Source organism: Corvus kubaryi, unplaced genomic scaffold (genome assembly GCF_017639235.1).
Source record: "Corvus kubaryi isolate FWS band 111438036 unplaced genomic scaffold, C.kubaryi_AGA036_p1.0 138, whole genome shotgun sequence".
Lineage (NCBI taxonomy): Eukaryota > Metazoa > Chordata > Aves > Passeriformes > Corvidae > Corvus > Corvus kubaryi.
This window is the reverse complement of record NW_024580672.1, coordinates 3,849,718-3,865,783: the sequence shown is the minus strand read 5'-3', so window position 1 is coordinate 3,865,783 and position 16,066 is coordinate 3,849,718. Positions and strand designations below refer to the sequence as shown.

At 40.2% G+C, this 16,066-nt stretch overlaps 1 protein-coding gene across 2 annotated transcripts in view; it reads left to right on the top strand.

The window, feature by feature from the left end:
- The first annotated feature begins 1,100 nt into the window (after nucleotides 1–1,100).
- The window catches only part of ZSWIM8 (zinc finger SWIM-type containing 8), a 56,826-nt gene continuing 41,860 nt past the window's right edge, over nucleotides 1,101–16,066 (top strand). The window contains exon 1 of one of the 2 annotated variants that reach the window (XM_042018668.1): nucleotides 1,101–2,138. In XM_042018668.1, coding sequence (XP_041874602.1) covers nucleotides 1,961–2,138 — 178 coding nt within the window. In that variant the 5' untranslated portion in view covers nucleotides 1,101–1,960. The remainder of the gene's footprint in view (nucleotides 2,139–16,066) is intronic. The other variant, XM_042018667.1, reaches the window with a different exon arrangement.

Sequence of the window (16,066 nt, the reverse complement as noted above, 5' to 3'; positions counted from 1 at the left end):
AGGACCCTCTATGAGGACTCACCAATTAATAGAATTTTTTTGGATCAAGGACTATAGTATGACGAGGGAGATAGTGAGTGTTCCCAGATGCATTTCAGATTCTCTCAGCTCTACATTTACCATTTCTTAGTATGTCATTCTTTTTTCCCCAGCTTTTTTCCCCTCCCCGTCATCTACTTTTCCTCTCTGTACAAACACGGGGAGGGAGGTGTAGGTCCAGCTGTTTGGCTGACGTACTCAGCTTAAAGAGAGAACTTACTCTTTGGTATTTTACTACTCAACTCTCACAATGAAGCAATGAACTAGATCGCCAAGAAAGAGAATTACAGAAAAAAAAAAAAAAAAAAAAAAAAAAAAAGAACCTCACATCTGCTGCTTTTAGAGTGGGCAGGATAGGAAGACCTTACCTAACCTATGCAATTCCTCATGGACCTGGCACGTGAGTTATTTCCTCTCTTTGAATTTTGGGGTTGTTCAGACGCGAGCAGCTCCTCAGACCCCTCCTTCCCTTCGGCCCCTGTTGAGAGAGCGAGGGGATTTCTCGGCCGGAGGAAAGTAGTCCCTGCACTTGAACAGGACTTATCGAGCCGCGGTCCCCTCACTTCACTTCCTTTTCCCCCCTCGGTCTCCTTTCCTGCTGTTTGTTTTTCTTCTAATAGAAAATGTTACTGAGAACTCAAATATTTTTTTCATTTCCAATCAGATGATCACAGCTGAGTGATTTCTACCTCATGCAACTCATCTTCGGCGCGTTCCGGGGTAACCCCCGGATTTTAGCACAGCTAGCGCTCTCCCGCTGCCTTTGGCGGTGCGGGCGGGCACAATACACAGACTTTTGTTTTATTACAGGCGCTCCAAGCGAGCCGCTGGGTGTGCAGCGGCAGGCAGGCGCCAGCCGAGCTCGGCGGCCCATCCCTGGGGACACCGGGGCTCCTTCTCCCGCACTCCCGGTGCCGGGCTGGGACCGGCAGCCCCGCCCGGCATGCCCCGCGCGGCGGAAGCCGGAAGCGCGGCGGCGGAAGCGGCGCTCAGCTGGCGGGGGGTGTCGCAGGTGAAGCTGGGAAGCGCGGAGCCATCTTGGTGCCCGCGCCGGGCAGGGACGGGACCCGCCGGGGCCGCGAACCGCCGGGGCCGCGCCGGGCTCGGGGGCGTTCAGCGGGGCCCGCCGGTCATGGGCTCATAGAGACACCGCGGGGCCACCGCGACCGGAGCGGCGACGGGCTGCCCCCGCTCTGCCCGCCTGACCAGCGCCGGGCGCTCCCCGCCGGCCGCCGCCCGCGCCCCCGTGAGGCCGGAGCCGCCGCCTGCCTGCCCACCCGCGCCGCTGCTAGTGCCGGTGCCCGTGACGAGCAGCCGGGAGGTCGCGCCGCCCCTCCGCTGGCCCTCCGGCCTCACCGGGCCGTTTTTAAGCCCCCGCGAGCGGGAGGGAAGTTGTTCCTCCCCAGCCCCCGCCGGTGCCCCTGCCCGCTCTCCCCTCGGTTCCTGCGCCGGGAGTGAGACAAGCACAACCTCAGGGAGACCCGGCCCTGCGCACAGACACCGGCGGTCCCCCCGCGGGAGCCCCGGTGGAGGAAGCCGGCCCCTTCCCTCGTCCTGCAGTGCCGGGAGCCTTCGGACCCTCCGTGTGCCCGGCAGGCACCTGTCCCGCCTGGAGGCAGCTCTCATGGACTAACCGGCCCCCTCCGCCTCAAGTACATTCTGTGGACATAAGCATTTTTTAACTTTTTAAAGAACTTTTTTTTTCCCCCCATGGAATTTTTACGAGCTGCCCCTTAGTTATTTCCTGCTTCTCCCACCTCAGGCAGCGCTGACTTTGTTTTTTCCTGGTACTGTAGTATGGGGATCAAATCAAACCCGAGATTTTAAGTATTGCAAGAGCCCTCAAGTCCATTCGCCTGTTAAAAGTGAGCAGTGCTGTTCCTGTCTTTCTTCTTTTCCCCCACGTCGCCTGTCGGATGTGATGGAACTCATGTTCGCAGAGTGGGAGGACGGGGAGAGGTTTTCATTTGAAGACTCCGATCGCTTTGAAGAAGACTCTCTTTGTTCCTTCATCTCGGAGGCAGAGAGCCTTTGCCAGAACTGGAGAGGATGGAGGAAGCAATCGGCTGGACCCAATTCCCCCACTGTCAAAATGAAAGGTGAGGTCACCCGGTTTCGTTGGGATGCTCTTTGGATTCGTGGAAGTTGTGGGGCAAGGGGGATGGTAGGTGAGGAGGTCTGCAGAGGGAAAGTCAGAGCAGCAGAGAGAATTCCTATGTAGGCTTCATTGTCGGGATAATGTTTGACCAAAGATTGAAACTGTAAGTTCACTGGCGTTCTTAAGACAGAGCTGTCTTTCAGGTGAGTTTTCATCTGCATGCACTCGTGGTATTGTGGTGCTGCTCTTCCGAGTAGATTTTGTGGGATTGCTCTTGGAAATCTGAAAACCGTTTTCTATAAACAAACTGCAGACTTGGCTGGGAATAACTGTATAGGTTCCCCACATGCTGTGATCGAAGTACACTAAGATTTCATAGAGGTTTTTGTAACTTCTATAAAGCTACTCGTGTAAAGCCATGTAAGCCGTCATTGTATAGAGCAGTCCATTTTCCTTGTCTGATTCTTGGCATTTTTCGTTTTTCTTTTAAATTAGCTCTTTCTTTTGGAATAGTGTAGCAAGAGGGCCTTAACACTGTCACAAAGAAGTCGGCTAACAACAGTGTGCCTGCTTCAAGAGTTGTTTTATTTCCTTTCTGCTGATAGTAATTTCTGTTTGTAATTAACATATACTTATTAGCTCTTTGCTTGATTTTTTTTTTTTTCTTTTTAACAAAACTTGATATTCTACTGCATTGTGAACCTGGAATTCAGGTGATGTTTGCACTAAGCAGAGCCAGATACATAGTTAACAGAAATTACACAAGCTCTTTCTACTTTTCCTTTTATCACCTGTTTCTTCAGACCAGTGTCAGTACTTTTCCTGTTATTGCTGATCTTTGTAACCATCACCTGCCTCATTGATATCTCCCTACCTGGAACTGCAAAACTTTATTTTCTTCTGAATATTGGCCTTACATGATCAGAGAATGCAATTTATATTGAATTGAGTTGGAATCTGGCCATGTTGTGCTATGGACAAGTGTTCAGTTTTCACTGGTTTAGTACCAGAAAGTACACTTTGCATTAACCATAGGCTTTCCAGAGCAGATGAAGTTTTAAATTCTGCTACTGTAAAGAAGGGGAACTGTGTTGGCATTTTTAAAAGCTGTGAATCCTGAAATGTAGAAATAAGCATTGTGCATAGGGCAAAGCGTATATACACATATACATATATATATATATATATGTAGTATTTTGTTTACATACTGGTGTGGAAATAAAGACATCTCTAGTTCGGCAAAGGTGTATGGGATTGGTTTGTATGGCTCTGCAAGTCAGACTGATGTTTGCAGAGGTGATTCTTTTTTTCAATTTTGAGATGCTTTTAGCCAACTTTTCTCCACTGGTTCAGTGTATGAGTGCATGTTCTTCTGGGTCTTGACCTAGTTCCTTGAGCTCTCCTGACCGAATTAAATCAAGCAGCAGTTGCTCTCTCTGCTGTCATCCACTTGTTGCATTAAAAGGAAAAGCTACTTCAGTAGATTGTGTGTATTTGCAATCTTCAGGCTCTTTTCTGATGTGTAAAACAGAGCTAACATATCACAACAATAGCTAACATTTTTGTGATAATTGTAATTATTTATGCCATAGTGAGATGCTGTTCTGGGTTCTGCAGACTTGCATAGGCAAGGCTTTTATTGCTTGGCCTTGGTTCATATATTTCAGGCTTTATTTGTAGAGACACCTCATTCCTTTGTATGAGAGTCTTACTTAAAACAGGAGGGACATTTTGAAAGGATACTGTTGCCTCCTTTAAGGCCCTTGCTGGAAATTCCCAGGCTCTGGTCAGAGTTATTTTGAGAAGAATGTGAATGTGGATTTGTGGCCTAAATAATTATTTATTCACACTATGAAATCATATGATACTACCATTATGGAACACTTGCAGGTACTTTACTGTACACAGTGTGTTGCCAGTAAGTCTGGTCTGATTGAGATCTGTCATTGTCTCAAATCTCCTTGGATTTCAGAACTCCTGTACCAATTTTATTATTTTTAATACCTCTTCTTGACAGTGTTTTTAAGTCAGAAAACACAGTTTGTATTCAGAACTTGCTGGGTCCTGAGGTGGTAGCTTGTAGTGTGTAATTTCAAATGTGGTAATTCAAAATTGAGCTGTGTGTTTTTATTCCCACAGTTTGCCATTTTGTTGTGTCCTGTTGCCTGTGCAAACAAAAAATGAGGTTAGACACTAGGTTCTTCTGTTAAGTGCTAAGAGAAAACAAGAGGTACTATATTCTGTTAGTCTTTTCCTCCAGTTTGAAGCTCAGCCTGTGTTTTGGTGTGGAATTAGCCAGACAAGTTATGTAATAGAAAGAATTTCTAGCTTTTTCAATTGTTTTCAATTTGGCCTTCTAAGTGTCTAGTTCTTCATTAGTTGGTTCAAAGAGAATCCCCCTGAGACTGATGGAAGTGCTGTTCTCTGGCTCTTAAACAAACAAACAACCTGCACACACACCAGTTACGGCTTTCTTACTTTTTGCAAGTTTTTATTTTCTTCTTGGGTATTTTTAATATTACTGTCATGCTTACTGGAAATTTAACAATAAGGCTTGGGACAGCTTGTTGCAAATACACAGAGTATTCACTGCAGAGGATTGCCAAAAAGACGAGTTATTCACTTGTTTGTGAACCACCCCATTGGTTTGCTAAAAAAATGATGGAAGAGGGAGAGAAATGTTTGAGTTTCTCTAATATAATCATTGGAACTGATTTCTTTATAAAACCAGGTATCTTGAGTAGCTACATCAGAAAAATAGAATTGTAATTGCTATTTTTTTTCTCTCGTTTAATTTCTGTTGTGGTAAAGTCTTCTTATAGTCTTCCTATATTACACTCTAGAAAGGAATTTTCTCCTTAAACATAGAATTGTTAATGTGAAGAAGGAATGCATTGTGTCCACTTCATAGATGCCCTTAGATTTTGAAACTGCTCTCCCATCTCCACTGAGTCACCTGCACTGAAATCCTGGAGGAAACATGTCAGTTTTGGGAGTACCGGGAGTCCTGTCATGATTTGGAATGTTTGTTTTAGGAATGCCTTGTTCTCTTGTTAGACTGCCTTGATTGCTTGCTTTACCCCTTGTGTTTTTAATTTTGAGTGGTGTAATGCTTCTAACTGGTATTTGGCCATTCATTACCTGTATACATCATTGATTAGAGGCTTTCAGTGCTCAAGCAGAGGATTCTGCTCTGAAGTTAAGGTGAATGGATGTTTTGAAATACAGTGTCCTTGCAGTGTGTTCAGAACTATCTGGTTCTTAGAGTTGGTTTATAACTCCAACTCTTTTTCTTGCATATCACATTACAGTCCACCACTTTGTTACCCATCTACTAACGAATGCACCCACTTGCTTTTTCTCTGCTTTTCTGGGCAGTCTTTTTTTTTCCCAGGAACCATTATGATCCTCTCATGCCCTTCTCGTTTTTTAAAGCAGTTGTGTTTTTCATTGGTAATTGGAGTAAGTGTAGTCTCTCTGCAAACGTTTTATTATCTGTTATCTTCACATAAGTATTTTTGTGATAGAATTTTAAAGAATAAATGTTAAAGTACACTCATTATCTCTTCAAACCCACTGTGGCTTTGTTTCTTCCTGAAAGCTGCTGAGCTCTTTCCCACCCTTAGTTCTTTGTTTTGCAGTTTCTGAAGCATAAATATTTACCAAACACATAAGAAGCTGCCATTAATACTGTAGGATTGTTAAGTAATGCTTTCACAATATATTTATTCATTTTATATTTATTCATTCACAGTGGATTTGGTTGGAAGTGTGCTGATGAGTTGTGTTGAATCTGTTTTCAGTAGGCAGCTAGTGGGCAAACTTGACTTTTTTTCTTTCCTTTACTGTAAGCTTGAACTATTGTATACTGTATTGCAAAACCCCGTCAGACCTGACTAAGAATTGATGCAGGTAGTGCCCTCTTAGAAAATATTCTTATTATTCAGCCCCAGACAGTTTTTATTCTTTCAAATAAAGTTTCAAATTCTTTCACCCACAATGTGAAGTTTTGGGCACAGTGTCTCAAAAGTATGAGCTGTATAGAGAAAATCATTGGCAGAGAATATGCAGAGCCTGAGGTGAAGATATGATCAGTTTAGAGATCAAAGCCTGAGCATTGTCTATACTGGTAAAATGACAGTGACTGATTTTCATTAATTTATACAGGAAAAGAATAAATGGCATAGAGAGCACTGCTTCTTCCTCAGGAATGCTAGTAACTAAGAAATTAAAGTTAACCCTTGTTCAAACAGTAACTTGAGAAAACAGCAGGAGGAATATTTAGTCTCTTTTAAATTAACACTGTGCTCTTCAGACTCTTGGTCTTTTCAGAGAAGAATGCTGGTATCATCCCAGAGTGTGTCCACTCTTTGAGCCTAGTGAAGCTGGAGATGGAGACTGTAGTTTGCTGCTGTTTTGTTACCAGCCATTACTGTGTATTATGACTGATTTTTTTCTTTTCCTACTTTATTTGTGCCTCTGCTATTAAGGGGAAGATTATGTAGTAAACTCACACTTCTGGGAGGTACAGGTGTAGTATGTCTTGTTTGTTGTGTTCTCTAATTTAATACAACACATGACAAATCTGTTCTAGCTCAAATATATCTGTTATATTATATCCAACTTCATTAGTAAAATGCTAAAACAGTAACTGGTGAGCAAAGGCATTATATGGCTCCCTAGTGAGTTTCTTTATAGAAGCAACAGAATTCTAAAGATATAAATGTTGATGAGAAGATACAAATGGTTGTGAAATAAGCAGGGATCAGCTTTCCAAAGAATAAAGGTAACGTGAAAGTTAGGGCTTAGGTGCTAGCAGAAGATAGGTTTCTCTGTATTTTCTCACCTTAGTAAATGAATTTCACCTGGTTTTGTACTCTAATCCATAGCTGGTGATGATGTTGACTTGCTATGGAGCAGAAGCAAAACTTCAGGTTGAGGAAGGGACTTACTGTCTTGTAATAAATACAAGGTATAAAGGGGACATGGGTTCAGAGAAGCTTCATAGATGGTGGTTTGTCAAGACTGATGGGCATGATTAAGTGCACAGTTCCAGGCCTGGGATGCAGACTTCAGAAGCTGTCTGTAAGTTTTCCTAAACAAAAAGGTGGTTTCACAATGCATTAATACCTCTGTCTTTTGGAAGAAGGACAAACTGATTATGATCCTCACTCATAGATCTCTTCATTTGCATTTTCCTGTGCCTTTCTGAGATAATCGAATGTGTGTATCCCTCTCTTCAGAAAAGAGTACTGAAGAAACCACATAAAGAAGCTATCAGGAAAAGATACTTCTTTACTACTGAGATTTTAATTTGCCACTCCAGTTTTATCTCTCCTATGGTTTTTTGGCCTTTTCCTTTAGTTTTCTTTTCCCCTCCCAAAAAGTCTTTCACATTCTTTGCCTGTTTTAATGTCTTGCCTTTCTATGGGGAAATGTTTCATTTTCTTTTGTCTCATCTTTCTACTCATCTTTCTTCCTGGCTTCCATGGATTTTTCTTTTTGTGTTTATTTTCTCTTTCTGTTCACCTTGTGGAGATCCCCGTGTTGCTGAATGACCAGAGATCACAGAGGCTCTGTTTGCAGTGCAGGCTTACTGAAGCTTCTGGGGTTATTCTTTTCAATGGCATGTTTACCTCTGGGGGAGCAAGGATAAGGGTTCAGATTTGATCCTAGGCTCTGAATTGTGCTCTGCCTTTGTTTCCTATCCCTTTCTTTATCTCCCCATCTCCCTGTTAGGGATTCTTTTTCCCTGAGTTGCTGAGTTCACAAAGTGATGGGAAGTTTCAAGAAGCCAGGGAGGCATGTTCAATAGGTGGAGGTGTACTCCTGGCTTCATGAATTGTGGTGGGCTCTTGTACAATCTGTGCTCCTCTTGCTCTGGTTTGGTGTTGCTTCTAGTCATGGTGCAGTGAAGTGATGTGTATGTTTGAAGACCCACCAGTTAAGTGTGATTTAATATGCAAGTCTACAATTTTGGAGTTCCACTTCAGTTTGAGGAACAGCAACCAATCCATAGCATAACCTATATGCAGAAAAATAGCACCTTTTGTACAGTCTATATTTCTATAATGAGAAAGGAAGAAATGAGAAGTCAACTGATCAAACTTATGAAAGTCTGTTTAGAGGTATTAATATACCCAAAGTAAAAATCATTCAGCATATGAGTTGTGGGAGTAAAACTCACGTGTTGACTTGTGGCCAGGCCTCTTTTTTCCCCTCTCTGAAGTCAATCTCTGTTTTGCAGTCTCTTGAACAAACACACAAAACCCTCTTCTCTTCCTTCCCCAGCAATACCTTTGAGGGAACAGAAAAGGACATCAGTGATTTGAAGAGTGTCTCTTATGCCAGTTATAAACCGGGAGCAAAGAGCATCTCCTCTTAAATATTTTGTGTCCTAGGTAATATACAGTACTTTGTTCCAGAGGAAAAAAAGGAATGTACCGTTTCAAAAGATGTTTGCATACTTTAATGAACTTCTGGAGTAAATATTTGTCTATTTAGACTATCGATAATTGATTTGCAAGCTTTTGTTTGTTTAGTAAGAAACATTTACGAAAGTCAAAACCTATTTATTCTTTAGTTCTTAAAGTTGAATAATGTCTTTAAAATTTCATTGCTTTTAGACCAACAACTTTATGTATCAGCTATCTAAGTGTAAGACTGTAAAGTAGTTAAAAGACTAATATAAAATAGTGTCACAGCTATAAGTTTTTTCAACTTTATTTTAATGTACTTTATCTGTATTAAGCCCTTTCCTTCCTCCTTCTGTTTTGTAACATCCTTCTAAACCCTCCAAATGTAAAATTCAAAGCACATATGTGTCAGCTAGCTAAAATATTACATTTAGAATTTTATTTTTTTTAACATTAAAGAGCAGTGGTGTGTAATGAGCAAAATACTTGAAATACTGATTCAAATTTCAAAATACTATATCACACATTTCTAAATTGCCTCCTTTGAAGCTGTGTAGTCTCAAGCAGTAAGTGTAAGGTTACCAATCAGACGATTCTCATTCTTCTCATAGTTTGTGTGTTCTTTGATGCATCTTTTCTTCTTTGTTTCTTTATTTCTGGCAAGGCTGTGGGTAGTTGTGTAGCATTTTTAACAGAAAGGACTTAAAGTGATGTCTTTGAGCACATTTCTTCACGTGCTTTAAGCATTATCAGCAAGATTTGTGGAAACTTTGCTGTTTTGATTATTTTTAGTTCATCTATATTTGCTTCCATACAGCTGGAAACATACTGTTTTTGAAAAGAGTGAGACAAAGGAGCTCTCTCAGGTTGCAATATACCTATTAATTAAATTCTTCTGGAATTGTGTATTTTGAGAAAAGTGATGCTGTGAAAAGTACCTGGTTTTAATAAAAAATGCCTTCTGTGATGAATCACTATTAGTGTTTCTAGATTGCTGGAACAAAAAAAAATTAAGAAAAATGAAGGTGTCAGTATTTACCAGTATCAATTAGACAGAAGCTGAACGTGTTTAAGCTGGAAAAAGCTGTGTGTTGATTTTTCTATATTTACCTAAATCTCTGCTGGTGTGAGGAAAAAAATTGGAAGGTAAGACATTCTCTTTCTATAGGAGGAAGCCTGAAAAGATTGCAGGAGTAGTGTCTTTAATCAAAATCTTAACATTCTCATTCAGCTGCTGCAAGCAGGGCGACCTGAGTATTACTTCTTGATGTCTAAGTGACTTTTTTTGCCTTTCTTTTGTCTGCTAGGTTTATCTTGTGATTGTGAGACATATAGTAGGGCTTTCAAGCTTCTTTTTCTTTTTCTGGGATAAAAATTGTCATGTAAAACAAATGGAAAGGATAAATTGATAAGATGGAGTGAGGAAGAAGAATATCTGTGCTCAGAAGAAATCCTGCCCCTTTGTGGGAGAAAAGCTGGGTGCTGGAAGGGAGAATATAGTTGAGAAAATGAACAAAAGGGACATCAGAGACCAAAAACAATGTAAAAAAAGAAGTCCACCTTTTTTTACAAAAATAGAAATAGGTAGCATGATAAAAGAAATATTACCCAGAATTTGCCTGCAAGCAGTGAGTCTTTACAGGGAGGCATCCAGGGGTACTTTTTTCTCCCAAATTAAGACATTTACGTGGTGACTTATTGCAGCAGTGGGCAGGTGAACACCTGGGCCACTGATTCTGGCTTCTTCCTCTGTTCAAAGATGAAAAATTTAAGCAGATGATTATCACTCTTTGCTATGCAGAAATACTGGTAAGCATGAATAATTCATTGATGGACACCTGAACGTGAAAACACCAATGCAATTTTAAAATGCAATTAATATTGTTCCTCCCCCCCAATGCCCCTGCAGATAAACTATTGGAAAAAGTTAATTGTGGCTTTTCTGTTCGTTAGACTTGAGATCTCTAAAGATGCTGCTTTGAGCATGTCTCCCCAGTCAGAACGAAAGAAAAAGTGAGTCAACCTTAAAATAAAAGTAGTCAAGATACCATCTAGACTGTTTCTTAGAGATATTCATTAAAATAATGCCTATGTGCATTAGAGCCATTCTTGATGGCATCTTGTCAATGTGTGTGACAAAACAAGATTCTTTGTTGAAGTACAGAGAAATTTCTGAACCTGTGAATATTGGGTATTTTATGGCCTTATGGAACCTGTCCATGTCTTGTTTCAGGTTTACTGTTCTCCATATATGCTCGTATTTGCCTGACTTTGTGTATCACCAGTTGTGATTCTTGAGACTTATTCTTTAGTATTTTTATTTTCTTTTTAGTATCTCTATACTGGTATTCTTATGTGGTAAAATCACATCTGTCTCATCCTTTGGAGAGTGTACCAACATGAAGTCTTGTTAATCCGTGTTAGAGGCTAATTAAATAGCTTGATCATGGCTTGAATGCCCAAGTTCCATGCTTTTAGGGAATGATTGCTGATGTAAAAATACTTGGTAAGGGTTTGACATTTAAGCTTCATGGTAGTCCTGCAGGTAATATGTAATTAGTAGGTGTACAAATGAAATCACCATTTTTTCTGAGAAGCTAGTTCATTTGTGAAGTCTATAGGGCATAATTTAGTAATTCTCCTGAGCTCTTCACAGTTCCTGTTGCATATTGCATGTAATTCCATTTCTTACCTCATATTTAGGTCAGCAAATGCTGAGATGGGAGGGAAAAAGAAATATAGCTGGTAAATTTGTTTACCAGAGCTCCAGGTGAAAATATTTGTAACTTAGGCCTTTTATGCATGTCTTGCAGAGAAGGTGTAGTTGTATTTGACCCAGAATGTCTAAAAGTTTCATTGAATACTTGCTTGCATTTAAAGCAGTGGTGCATGGGGTCAGCTAAGCTGCTTATCATTCCCAAGGACAGGGAGTTAGTTTTGCCTGTCCAGTAGTGAACAGGAACTGTGTTCTGTGGACATTTTCAGAAGATGGTTGACTTTGCTTCAGTCTTGTGATGTTGGAGAAATCTTGGGAGATATTATTCATTTGCCTATTCAAATTCGTGCAATGGGCTGCAGTTAATCAGTGCTTCACAGTTTTCCAGGGATGCTTTTGGTATTATTTTTGTGCACTGAAAATAATAGACATTCTTGTAACTAACCCCTCCTCTGTAAACATTCTGCAGATGCCTGCTTGCTTCATATGTGCCTTTGTACCCAGTTTTGTTTTGCCCATTTTGTTCTCCCTGCAGGTAATGTGAGGAAAATGGAAAGGAGTTTATCTCGTTAGAAGAGGGACTTTCTTCAGCTGTAGGTTATTAACAAATGATCAGATGGATGCTTTACCTTGAGTAAGAGAAAATGTAATTACTGGGGGCTGAGAGCTTAAGGCAGGCTAGGTACTGCCACCTTTGGAAGTCTGTGTTTGGTAGTGGGGTTCAGGCTAGCTGGGGACTGCTCTGCTGCACGTGTGGTGAGAGAACCTGGAATTGAAGGATGTTGCTGACTGAGCTGTGTAACTTTCCATAAAGCCATAGACCTGAGGTTAGATTTGGGGAGATTTTTACAGAACCAGAGGAGAGAGAAAGGAGTCAGGTAAGATTTTTTTAAAAAGCGTTTAGGTATCTAACTTCTTTTGACTTGCGTTTATGAAATATTTAAACCTCTAATGGTTTCCAGTTGGTGATATTAAGAGGTGATACCTTCTTTTAGTTCCTGATAGATGTTTAATTTTTTTTTTTTAACTCTAGAGGTGAGACTGCCCTGCCTGATCCTTTATCTATTCCTTTCAGACAATAACTTTCCCATCAGCCTGCCAAACATTGGCCTCATGTCATGCTGATACATTCAGTAAGTGCAGCTCTTCAGTGTTTGCCAGTGCATTTGTTTGGAGGCCAAGTAATACTGTTCTGGGATTTATTTAGACACACGAGAAAAACTGGTTAGAGATTAATTTTGCGTGTTATACTTAAGGATGGTTACTAATGGTAGAGAGCAGCACAAGAAATAGTAAAGTTGCGTGGTGTTTTATATGACTTCCTTTTGTGTCTGAAAACATATCGATGCTTCTTGATAGAGATTGATTCTCAGCTGTGGTAAAGTCAGACTTTTGATTTATTTGTGTTCCATCATCTACATTCAGAAAAATATTTGGTCCCTGTTGGTCTTTGTTGCTTTTTTTTGTCATAGGCCACTGGAGATAATTTTGAATTCTGAGCTTTTAAAACAGCTTGTGTGGGGCAGGAGTGGGAATAACTGGTAATACTGAGCCTTGCATTCAGGAGGCAGGAGCTGTTTGATGTCTGTTCTGAATGCACAATCCTGGTTGTGCAGAATGCTTTCTGCATGGGGTGAGAGAGCAAGGAGTAACAGTGCAGGGGAAATGACTTGCCTGAAGCTAATCTGCTTCATCAGCTGTAGAGTTATTTTGAATGCAAGCTGCCCTATTTGTCATGAAACCTTGGCCAGCACTGGCATGAATGCAGTATTTTGTAGCACTGTCTGTCTTGCTTTACAAAAATCTGCTGTTTATTTTAGGATTTCTAACAGCTGTCGGTTGCTTGCCCAGGCTGCTCTTTTTATGAAATGAATTAATTTTTTTTTAGGGAAGGAAATGGAAAGGTTTGAATTAAGAATTTTCTTGTCTGGATTTCCAGAGGAGGTTGTCAAGTTTTGAATGCTGCATTACCTGACTAATACTGGTATCACAGTTTTGGGATCTCAAGTCACGTTAGAGGAGGTGAGAGTTGAAAAAAAAGCCACAGAATATTCCAGTTTCATCAACACAGCCTTGTGCAGATTTTCACAGTTATTGCATAGGATTAGCAATGGAGTTAAATGGAAAAAAACTCCTTTCTGATCTAGATTTGAGTTGTGTTTGAAGAGGTCCTTACATTTTCTCAGAGCAGATGTTTTCTGTGCGTGCGTTGTACGCATGTGCAACAAGATCTTGAACCATTAGGCAGAACATAGGTGAGTAGGATCTTAGGACTTCAAGGTAGTGATGGAGGAATGTGCTGGTGTTTCTGTCCTGAAGTCACGAAACCAAATAATGGATTTTTCCCCTCCCTCATCAAACATATTCTTTGTTAGCAAATGTAACTTGTAGCTTTCTACATTTTCCTTGAACTGTTGTTCTGAAGATGTTTTTGAAGTGTTTTTCTTTGTAGAGATCTGGTTTCTAATACAGTCTGAATGTTGTAGCTATGATGCTTTAAGGACATAAGGAAGAGAGCTCTTGTAAGAGAAGAAGGGAAATCTGTTCTTCAGCCAGCTGACCTTCAGAGTGCAGAAAAAGTTTTCAGATGTGCACCTCTTTAAATTCTTAATGTGCTAGAAATCTTGGACATTAAACACACATCGTGCATCATCTGAGTTTTAGTTCTCTGGTCAGTTATCGCTTACCGTTATAAAACCTCACCAGCTTTCTTTTTTTAGCGCTTCTTTCGTCTCATGAAAGTGTTAGGAGTTGGCATGACAATGGAACGCTTAAAGATGTAACTTTAAAAATAATAAGATAAAGGTAAAATAATTTAAACTCAGTCTAATATTGAAACAGCAGGAGTTGTGCTGAGTGTGGGATTCTTTCTGTGTTAGGTGCTCAGGTTCATTAGCAAAAACTGTTTTGAGGTGCAGTCTCTATGATTGATGATAGCACAGTGGTGATGCCATTTCTCCACAGGAGAGCGAAGTTAAGTCAGTTGGTTTTCAGCTGTGGGGTTTTTTTAGCTCTGTAGGAATCCAGAGAGTGAATGTAGAAAACCGTCATGAAATGGGTTTGTCAGAAATGTGCAGAAAGGGAACTGCAAGCCTTAACAGGTTTAAAACTACTGACACTTGAAAAAACCCCCCACCCACTCACCCCTTCTAAATCTGCAGTCAGTTGTATTCTGCAATTCTACAGGGCTTGTGTGCAAATAAAATACAAGTGTTGTTTTTCTGATATTTTAATGTATATTAAGGCCTGCCTTATAGAAGGAACTAATTATAGCTTCCTAAACTATCTTATTCTTGGAGGAAGTCATTATGCCAGGAGATACGTATATGCCATCAGCCAAATAATACACTTCTCTTATTTTGAAGGAAAATCAAAATCCAGCAGCCAAAAGATAATTTGAGCCGTGAAATATTTAGACTTACACATATGAGCTGTTTGTGATGTAGTGTTAAGCAGTTTTCAGAAATTGAATTCAGATGAAATTTGCTATGGCTTTTGCTGCAGGTGGCACAGACTTTGTTGGTGAATTGGACACCCTCCTGTGATAAAATGACCCTTTTTGCATTAGGTTAAAAAGAAGTGCCATTCTTAAAATGTTGTGATGGCTGTAATGGAATTTGTGTAGTAATAGTTGCTGCAGTTTGTCAGTTAAGTGTGAAGTTTCCAACTCTGGACTGTAATCTGCCCATCTGGGATCTGTATTTTTAATGGTTTGTGGCTATGAATCTCATCAGTCTTATCCAGTAAATGCTAATGAAAAAATTATGTTGCTTATTCATCTTTTCAACTGCTTTGTACATAAAAATGTCATTGTGTGGCTTAGGACTGATGCAGGCCTCCTCCAAATTCTTTTTTGCTTTCAGTTTGGTCTTGTATCTCTGCATTTGCAACTCATTGGCATAATTTTCAGTGTCATTTCACTGCTGCAAAATGTTTATGTGATCAGATAGAGTTGCATAACTCTCGCTGAGGAAATAAGAGGTATGAGAATGTCTTGTAAACACAGATCCCATTAGGGTTTTAGTACTGTTAGTAAGCTTACGGGGGTAGTAGCAATGGAGAAGGAGGAAGATAAAAGCAAATAAGAGTAGCAGATTTGTTCCTAAATTTAAAAAAAACCCCAAATTTTTACTTGGGGGTTCTGCACTATTTACAGGCAGTAAGAAGTGTAATGTGCAAATTTAATGAGTGAATTGCATGGATAGAAAAATAAAACCAAATAATCCTGATAGTGGTTTCGTTGGTTTGGGGTTTTTTTGTGGTTTGTTGTTGGGTTTTTTTTGGTGGAGTTTGGTTTTGTTTTGATTTTTTTTTTTTTTTTTGAGTTTGTTTTCGGGGGTTTTTTTGTGAACAAATTAATGTATCTGTGATTCAAACTGAATCCTACTTTGTTCTCTGGAACATTTTGCTAATTTGTTGATCACTTAGTTCTCTCTAGGAATATGTTTTTGGTTATTAAAAAAAGTGTGTGTATGTGTGTATAAATACTTTCATTCCATGATGAGAATATCATCCTGCCGTACATGCCTCTTGGAGAAAACTGTATTTTTAGAGTTTTTCCTGTGGCTAATTGCCTGAAATACTTGAGAGTTGCATTACAGTGTCCTGTCCTTGCTGCTTTTGCTAGATCATTTGTTTAGTTGAGCTTGCTTGTCATGAGTATGTGAATATTTTAAAAGTACAGAAACATTCAGAGAAAACAAAACCAAGGGAGCCCTCAGGTCAGAACATTCCCTCTAGTCTGTGTTCTGAGCAAACTTGATTAACAGTAAATCAGCACCGTTTGTAGCATCCTAT